Here is a 9,361-nt window from a genome sequence, read left to right on the forward strand (position 1 = left end):
GCCGCAGAGCACCGGCACACGGGACGCGCGCTCCACCAACCGAGCCAAACGGCGCCCCCAGCCTGCAAACTTAGATTGTCTTTGCTTACAGGTAAAATGGCCACATGCACCAGGTAGTGCAAATGAGGCCTTACTTATGTAGAAGAAGTAGTAATGGCTATGAAAATACTGCACTATGGGTTAAAATCCGGCATTCAAAAACGTACTTTAGAAATCAGAATCAGAATCAGAAACACTTTAATAATCCCAGGGGGAAATTATTTTACTTAAGTGAAAGTGGCTAAAATAAGACACTTTGGTAAATTAGTGTGTTATGTTAAAAGCAAAATATACTCAAGAATCAAAAATAAAAAAAATACTGATGGTGCAGAAGCATGCTACTTTAGTTACTGGCCGGCAGCCAGGTGACTCTCCCATTTTTCTCCTGGTTTCTCTGCGCAGCTTCACCACAGCAGGTCCACTCACCTCTGAACCAGCTGAAGGTAAGAAGCCTCCACTTCACCTCCTGGTTAGACAGTTAGCAGCAGTATTATTTTTGTATTTAGTTATAAAATGCAGCTCGTATCAGCCAGTCAGCGTTATGTAACATCCAAACAATGATCTGAACGAAGACGAAAGGTCCTCTGAAATCTGCAAAGCATGATCACACAGAGGCACGATTAACTCCTACAGTTATGGCTTTAATTGTGAGTAGTCAAAGTTTAGTTTCTCATCTTATACCACAGTAATCCTCATAAAACAGGTTTACATGTGACTCTGATTAACATCAGGGGTAAATGTCCTGGGATTCCATAATGTAACAATATGTAACATTTTCCAATTTAAAGCTATTTTCAGAAATATAAATGTTCCCCATTTTAAATGTTTTCTATCATAAAATGTGTCTGTTTATGATAAATGCATGTTCACAACCTTAAAGGAACAGTTCACCCAAAAAAGAAAATGGAATATTCAGTCATTGTCTGCTCACCCGCATTCTTCAGGAAGTAGAAGAAGAAACCCCAGGATCTCAAGTTTAATACATGTTTTTCCCTTTAGCAACTAAACTATGAGTGTTGGCAGCCACCCAGTCTGAAGTGGGTGTGAATAACGTCTTTTTAAATCAGTTTGGGACCTCGGGGCTTCCGTAGACTTGGATTACGCTTTTCGATCTTACTTTTTAAAGGTGCCAAGTACATATACATTGTGATACATTTGTGTTTTGTGGACCAGTTTTATTAGATTATTGAAAATATAATGATTCTCACTGTTCTCCCTCTCAAATCGTCACCATGACTCGGCAGATCTTATCTTCTCATTGTCCTCCCACAGGGCTGATAACATACTCAAGACCGACACCTGTGTGTGTTAATAGTTTATCCACTGTTAATGACTATTTCATATCAAACAATGATTATCTCCCTCTCCTCCGGACAGATATGGCCACCAAGGTTGTCATAGTAACGGGCGGCAACAAGGGCATCGGTCTGGCCATCGTCCGAGCGCTCTGCAAGCAGTTCCAAGGAGACGTTTACCTGACCGCCAGAGACGTGTAGGTACCTGCTGGGATTTAGGATGACTCAGCGTTATGACAATGTCAGAGAAGGATTTGTGTTTTATCTGATTTTTTTGAACGCACTGACACAAATACACTATAGTTGTGATTTTTTTTTTTTTATTAATGGAGAGGATGGATTCTGTCTGATAATCACTTCAAGCTTCCAGGTAAATATTCATATGAGCAAACAGGTTAAATGACAGCTCCGCCTCAGTCACTGATACAAAATAAAGCCCCTTTAATTTTTCTGTATGAATCCCTTTGCTAAGAGTAAGAAGCCGATTCAAAATTTAAATATGTTTTTTAGAAAAGTAATCCTTCTCAGTGTTAAGGTTGGGGTAGAATTAAGGCTGACCCAAATGCAGACTCGTGAAAGGCAGGATGAGGAACAAAAGGCGAGCTTTATTTAACCAAATAGCTGAACAGGTACAAAAAAAGTAGCAACAAGGACAGCCAAACACCTGACAGACAGGGGGAGACAAACATGCACAAGAGGAAAGAACACAGGAGATAGTGAAAGGACACAAGAGGGCAAGGAATCAAAACATAAGACACAAGACACAGAACCATGACATCAAAGCATGAGATAAAATACACCGAACCATAACAGTACCCCCCTCCTTAAGGGACAGCTTCTAACCTTCCAACCAAGATATCCCAACCTGAGACCAAGATCAGAGTCCAAACGGAGCCGGAAGGGAAGAGGCGAGGGCTGAGACCCTCAGGAGGCCGAAGTAGGCTGGAAGTTGGCGGCTAAGACTGGGAGGTGTTGGCCTAGGAGCCGACAGAGGGTCGCTGGCAGGAACCGGACTAGTCCAGGCCTCCGACCGAGGGGCTGGGACTGGTGTCGGCTAGACCACCGACCGAGGAGCAGGAACAGGTGCCGGCTGGACCGCGACAGAGCCACTGGTGTCGACAAATGTCGACCGGGCCACCAATGGACCCCACACAGCAAGTGCAGAGTGAGCTGCCCCCCTAGGACTGGGGCTCCAGGCAGGCACGGTGTTGACCAGGTACGGCTCCAGGGCGCTGGACAGCGGTCAAGACGAAGCACCGGGCTGCGGTGAGGAGCAGCAGAACAGGGAGCCAGAACTTGGCCGGGAATGTCGCTTTCTTGGGGGGTTTTGGTTCCCCAAAATGGGTCCACTGAGGGCTTGTCAGGGGTGGGACTGAGGCATGGGCTGGTAGAAGGGCTGAAACGTGGGCTAGGTCTGGTGGCTGTGCTGGAGCGCTGGCAGCTGCCGGGGAGGCACTGCCGTTTAATTCCTCCATCAAGGCCCTTTCAAGCCTCTCCACTTTGGAGATTAGCTCTGCAGCGCCCGGAAATATCCCGAAACGGGACCTAGAAAACAGTCTCTCATAAAAAATAGAGAGCTGATTTGGAAATCTAAAAAAACACGCTGTTGCCAGCAAATCTGTTTGCTATTAGAATAAATACATAGTTGAAATAAATGAAAGCTTGTTTGTTTTTTTATTTCAGTGGTCGTGGTGAGGAAGCGGTGAAGTCTCTGTCCTCAGAAGGACTGAAGCCGATGTTCCACCAGCTGGACATCAACGACGTAAACAGCATCACCACCGCTGCCGCCTTCTTTAAACAGAAGTATGGAGGAGTGGACGTCCTCGTCAGTAATGCTGGGATACTATTCAAAAGTAAGGCTCACACAGCAGTATAAGTTGGCCCATAATTACTTTTAAATTTAGACAAAGTTATCAATCAATTATGCTCGAAATTAAGAAGATTTTAATGTATTACAATTATATAAAACGATTCTGATGTTTGTATGAACATTTTCTCAACAGGTATCTGGTAGGCAGCTTCAGCTGTATGTCCATATTTTACTCACTTACTCACATTCAAATCAAAATGTCCTTTTTTCACATAAAATAAGTGTTTTGAAAAATAATAATAATGCCAACAAAACAATAAACCGAAAATAAATTATTAGCTTCACGCAATAACTTTTACTAGTTATCTGAGTAATGGAAATACTCTTTGTCTTCAAGGAATAAAAACAAATAACAATACAATAAAAAAGGAGGAGTTTACCTTCATCCATTCACTGCTTTTAATCATTTAACATTTATCACATACTTGACCACACAAGGGTACTTTTAATTTTGCCATTTTTCATCCCTTGTCAATCAGAAATGCTATAAAATGGCAGCATTGTTGGTTTTTGAAGCTATAATTATTAACCAGAATCAGTCAAAATGATTTATAAAGAGGTAACGATGACATCGTGACAACTCTTTCTCTCTCTTCAGTGGCTGACACGGCGCCATTCGCAGTCCAGGCGGAGGTCACGCTCAAGACAAACTTCTTCGCCACCAGAGACATGCTGACTCACTTCCTGCCACTCATCAAAGCCGGAGGTAAGGACGCACAGCTGGACCAGGTCTGCTGTCAAACTCAGGAGTTTCTTTGATCTCTTTTCAGAAAATTAGACAAAAAAGGCCAAGTTTTTTAATTGCCACCGGCTCATAAGTGACCTCAGATATCATATTGCATTGTGTGTATTTCAGGCCGTGTCGTGAACGTCTCCAGCTTAGGCGGCTCTACCGCTCTGAACAAGTGCAGCCCGGCCCTGCAGGAGCGTTTCCGCAGCGAGGACATCACAGAGGAGGAGCTGGTGGGGCTGATGGAACAGTTCGTCGAGAAGGCCAAGAAGGGCGAACACAAGGACGCCGGCTGGCCTGAAACTGCGTATGGAGTGTCCAAGACTGGATTGACGGTACGACTCATCAGCCTGTCTCCTGGTTTATATTCTCTTATACCATGGTCTGGGGGAATACTCGATTCTGATTGGCTGCAGGGTGTCCATTAACCCCTGATTTATGGACACCTACTAAGTAGTTCCAGTCAAATTGACTGTTCACCGCTGTAAATTAATGCGCTAGCTGGCGTATCAAATCTTAATATTTTCTTTCCAGCACTGAGTGCAGTCTGACTGTCAGTCCTTCAGTGTCTTATCCTCTGAACACCACAGGGTGGCGACTGTAACACACAAGCTGCAGAAAGTTCACTTCCCCTCTAAACTTACTGCTACGCGAATACGCTGTTCAACTCTCTACTTCAGGCTGCGGCCACAGTAACGTTACACATTTGTTCGTGAACATCTTGCTATTGATTTGGGGACAGTGATATGACTGGTTAGTTAGCTAATCGTGTTAGCTAGCATACTGTCAAATTATATTTACTGTTTGTCAACCGTATGCAATGTTATTGACTTTGAATCTTGCTAGCATAGCGTTAGCTTTCTGGCTCATTGCTGAGCGGACTAGAATATCTCCCGTTGCCAAGTCGTATCTATGGTCTGTCCTATTTACTGGAGGAGTGAACAACGCTTCCGTTGCATAAGAATCTTACGGGAGATTAATGAGTGTTCCAGGTATTAGTCAAACCCTCAGGCGTTACCAGGGAAACTAAATTATGGCTTGTGAAAAACTTTATATTTTGATTGTAAAACGCATGAAAATGTAAATTAATAATCCGAATTTCTTTTCTTTGGCAAGTGACCATGGTATAAGCGGGATAATGCCCTTCGAGGCCCTTCGAGGTGTCCATAAACAGAAGTTAATGGACTTCGCGTCGTCCATTAACTTCTGTTTATGGACACCTCGTCGGGCATTATCCCCTACTTAACTCATCTGTGGAGATCACAGACCAGTTTACAGGTCTTAAAGGTCCCATATTATACTGTATTTCATCAATTTCACACAGCTGTCAGAGGTCCAACAACACTGTATTTGTAATGTATTGCCCCAAACCGATCCGTGGTCCTGAATTTGAGCTGTCTAAAAGTCGCTCAAGTAAACTCTACTGAGAGCAGGCTGTTTCTGTGCCTGCACCTTTAAATGGTAATGAGCTCTATCTGATGTATCGCTACGGCTCTCCGAGATGCTGTCGTTCAACCACAGTTTAACCCAGAATCAGACCCAGAAGGAGAGGCTCCTGAAGAAGTACAGACTCTGCAGCTGCAGCAAGGCGTTTCAGAATGGTTAGTGTGTCTGAATAATGTTAGTTTGTTCTATGTGTTGTTACAGTTACTACCATGTAGCTAATGGCTAACAGCTAGCGAGTGCTGTGTTTGTCTCCAACACAGTCTCCAAACTCTTGGACACTGTTCGCATCGTCTCTGTCTCCAGTCTGCACGTTTCCAGGCTTTTTGCTGTGACAACCAAACTCCCTCATAATATTATTAACATATAGCTGACGGAAGTGGAGCCAATGTCCAGCTGACTTCACCATACTCGTAGGCAACTGTAAATACAGTGCAGTTGCTGGGTCCAGTATTGTTGGGACTGATCCTTTTATGAGGGTCAGTGTCGAGGCAAAGCCAGCTTTATACTGACCCTCGTTACTGAAGCAGTCCGACGTGAAGTTGTTAGCACACACATACAAACTTAGACGAGCCGTAGCCGGCACGTTGTCATTAAAAAATGAAACGCAACCTTGTTGTTCTTCAGTAGCAGAATATTGGCACTTCCGTTGATTTTTTACAACCAACCACAGAGCAATTTGCGTGTCTAACTCTGAGCGACAACATTGTGAAACACTGCTATCTTACTGCTGGACACGCCGAACTTCACCTCGGGGATGAACGCCCCCCTCTTGGATATCTCCTGTCATCGCGCAGAGGAGGTCGGCCTATGAAAATGACTCCTTTCGTTACGTAATGACAGGAGCTGAATCTGAGGGACTGTTTCCTCATTCTGGGAGTTGGTAGGCTCAGGGAAGACCAGCTTATATATGTAGAGACCACAGAAAATGTGTTTTGCATAATATGGGACCTTTAAAATACATAAAGCAGTGTTGTATTTGTTGCTATCTATAGAAATTCTCATTGTTTACACAAATTTGTGTTCTTAGACCTTGACAATGATCCATGCTCGACGTCTGTCCAAGGAGAGACCAAAGGACGGGGTAAACATTATTATATCAAAATCAATATATCAACTTTTAATCAAGAACCTTTGCTTTCTTATTTTGAATCAGTTTGTTTGTCGCTTCTTAAAAGATGATTTATTTGAGTCATATCGTGCAGTGTCTGTTCAATATTTTTCAGTTTTTAACTTCTGTTGTGTTTTATTTCAAGCAAATAAAAACAGCTTTGTCCAGTTTTATTTCAAGCCTTGCAGCTAACACCCATTTTTGTTGCATTAATTATTTTTCTTTACAGATCTTGTGCAACGCCTGCTGTCCTGGGTGGGTTCGCACCGACATGACCGGTCAAGAAGCCACCAAATCACCAGACGAGGGCGCCATCACTCCGGTGTACCTGGCCCTGCTGCCGGCCGGCGCCACAGAGCCACACGGAAAGTTTGTCTCTGATAAAGAAGTTCAGCCGTGGTGAAAGTCTTAAAATGACCCGTGCGAGTGTGAGAGTGTGTGTGTGAGAGATTTTCTAAAAACATCCAACAACAAATGTGTTCAAAACCCAAAGATCTTGACTCAAGTAAAACCAAAACAACTCAAACTGTCCAACTTACATGTTGTGTGGTGTGTTTGAATGTGTGCGTTTGCTTTTCTTTGCAGCAATAATCCTTCTTGAATTACTATCAGTGGTGACTAATTGCTAATGTTTGTGAGAAAACTACATTTTGCCTTTTGGAAGTGTAAACATCAGGGGTGCGATTCCTCCTGATAAAAAAGAGGCTCCTGTAAATCATGCAAATCAAGGCACAAGTCGAGTATTGGTATAAATAATGACCGCTCACCGCTGTCAACGGTGCCTGCAATCGTTGCGGAAGGTTATTTGATGTGTTCTAAGAATTTTCATGCAGTTCTGTGATGTATGTGACACCAAGACACGAAGTAAGCAAGACAGAAAAAGAAAGTAAACTGTGCCCAACAATCAACAATCCTCACATCAACAGCTTCAGTTGACAAGAGGGTGAACACGGATGACTTCAGGTAGGCAAAGCCAATATTGTCTTTCCTTTTTATATGCAGGTCTACTTAAACTTAATCAAGGGATCCATTGATCACTTTTGTCATGGTGCCATTAACTTTAATGTAAAATGATTCTGGGCTAGCAAAGTACTGTTAAACCCTGCAAGTTAGGTTAGAGCGGTGTGATTCTTCTGGATTTTTTCTTCTGATGAGAAAACTTTGTCAGAATGTTGATTAACAAGAGCAGAATATAGTGTGATTTATACATGTTAACATTCAGATGCACATATCGAAGAATAACAGATATTAGACCAACAACAGGAGGGTTTCAGGGGTGACTGAGGTCTGCAGGAATCTGCGATAAACAAACTGAAATTCCTCGCTGGACAACTCTGCAGGAGCTTTGCTGTTTGAGTTTTTGCGCATGAATCATTTGAGTCTTGCTTTGTTTTTAAGGCTGTAAATTAGTTTTGTGTTGTTGTACTTCACACTGGTCACCACTAGATGTCAGTAAAGTACTTCCTCTCCCTGCTGCAGCTGTTTGAACATGAACACTGCAGTTAGAGGGAAAACAAACACCACCCAGTGGTCAAACGAAGACATTACAAAGACCTTTAAATACAGCTGCTGTGTCTCAATTCAGGGTCTGCATCCTTCGGAGGAGCATTGAGGAGGCCAATTACGTCACAAAGCCGCGCGAAGGCTGTCCCAATTCAAAAGCTCCTCCAAATGCTCTTTCTTTTCCCTGTTTTTGGAGGATGCACCGCTACGATCCTTCGTGGCCTCACATATCCCAAGATTCTTTGTGCTCAAGGGTAAAACATCTGGTGACGCAACCAGGAAATGCTCTAAAGGCTAGACCGTCCCATTTAACAACGGCTGACACGGTTAACAAGGTCCCTCTGAAGGACTCGCCTTCGAAGACCGCAGAGGCCGAGTCCTTAGAAGGATGCAGACCCTGAAGACACAGCAAGCATCACACACACACACACACACACACACACACACACAGAAGAGGTCTGAGGAGTTAAGCGTGAAACGTTCTCATGAGAAAGCTGATGTTTACCTTCCGGAAGCTATACAGTCTGCTCTGTCTGCGGCTTTCACTTAAACACACACACACACACACACACACACACACACACACACACACACACACTCTGCAGGATGAAACGCTGATGCTGCCATCTGTCTGTTACTTCCCCTCCACACAGGAAGTGCTCTGGAGGTCAGGGAGAGGTTGCATGAGGCAGACAGAGGCGAGGTCGAGAGGTTATACTCAGATCAGAGATGGTCGCCTGCCTGTTTTCTTTGTGGAAACCTTCAGTTTCACGTTGTACCGTATGAATCGCAAAGTTTCGTCTACAAGGTCTGTAAATCACAACTGAGACACTTCTGTCAGCCAACATACATAAGTCAGAAGGAGGAGGAGCAGGAAAAATAAACCCTGACAGTAATTAAATTAATGGAAAGAATGTGTTTATTAGCTCTCTGTGAAGGACGTCCTCTCCTCTTTATATGTAGTGTTTCTTTTCTATTAATAGTGAATAATAACTGACCCTCTCTCCACCTCGTCCCATCAAAACACTTATTTTTGGCACTTTTCCTGATCAAACCATAACTGGGATCTGTAAGGGTCAAACAGTGAGGAGGCTTGAGTTACTATTGCATAAGCTCTTTGTCTTCATGCTTCCTCGAACAGAACAATCGTCTGAAAACACAATTCTTGGGCTGGAGAGGGGAAGATTTGTGTTTCTGGATGAATTCCCACAGAAAAACAAAACAAAACAGAGACGCACGACACAATCAGCTTGTCAATAATTATATGATGTAAGATTTCCATTGTGTTATTGTATCGCGGAGTCGCCCAGTTCTGGTTTTTAGGAACATCTCAAATTGTGTTGATTGATTCATAAATGTCCCGTATTGTT

At 43.4% G+C, this 9,361-nt stretch overlaps 1 protein-coding gene across 1 annotated transcript; it reads left to right on the forward strand.

Annotated features, from left to right (window-relative positions):
* The first annotated feature begins 461 nt into the window (after window positions 1-461).
* Window positions 462-6,943, forward strand: LOC115596872 (carbonyl reductase [NADPH] 1-like). The gene is made up of 7 exons (XM_030442308.1): window positions 462-482; window positions 1,417-1,531; window positions 3,018-3,187; window positions 3,803-3,910; window positions 4,061-4,269; window positions 6,408-6,461; window positions 6,718-6,943. Exons 2-7 carry the CDS (start codon window positions 1,419-1,421, stop codon window positions 6,889-6,891), a joined length of 828 nt encoding a protein of 275 aa, XP_030298168.1. The 5' UTR covers window positions 462-482; window positions 1,417-1,418; the 3' UTR covers window positions 6,892-6,943.
* Window positions 6,944-9,361: the final 2,418 nt, after the last annotated feature.

The sequence above is a fragment of the Sparus aurata genome, chromosome 15, assembly GCF_900880675.1.
Source record: "Sparus aurata chromosome 15, fSpaAur1.1, whole genome shotgun sequence".
Lineage (NCBI taxonomy): Eukaryota > Metazoa > Chordata > Actinopteri > Spariformes > Sparidae > Sparus > Sparus aurata.

Coding starts and splice junctions, on each gene's coding strand:
- LOC115596872 (XM_030442308.1), top strand. CDS start 1,419: ATGGCCACCAAGGTTGTCATAGTAACGGGCGGCAACAAGGGCATCGGT. Junction 1,532..3,017: donor TACCTGACCGCCAGAGACGT/GTAGGTACCTGC, acceptor TTTTTATTTCAG/TGGTCGTGGTGAGGAAGCGG. Junction 6,462..6,717: donor AGGAGAGACCAAAGGACGGG/GTAAACATTATT, acceptor TTTTCTTTACAG/ATCTTGTGCAACGCCTGCTG.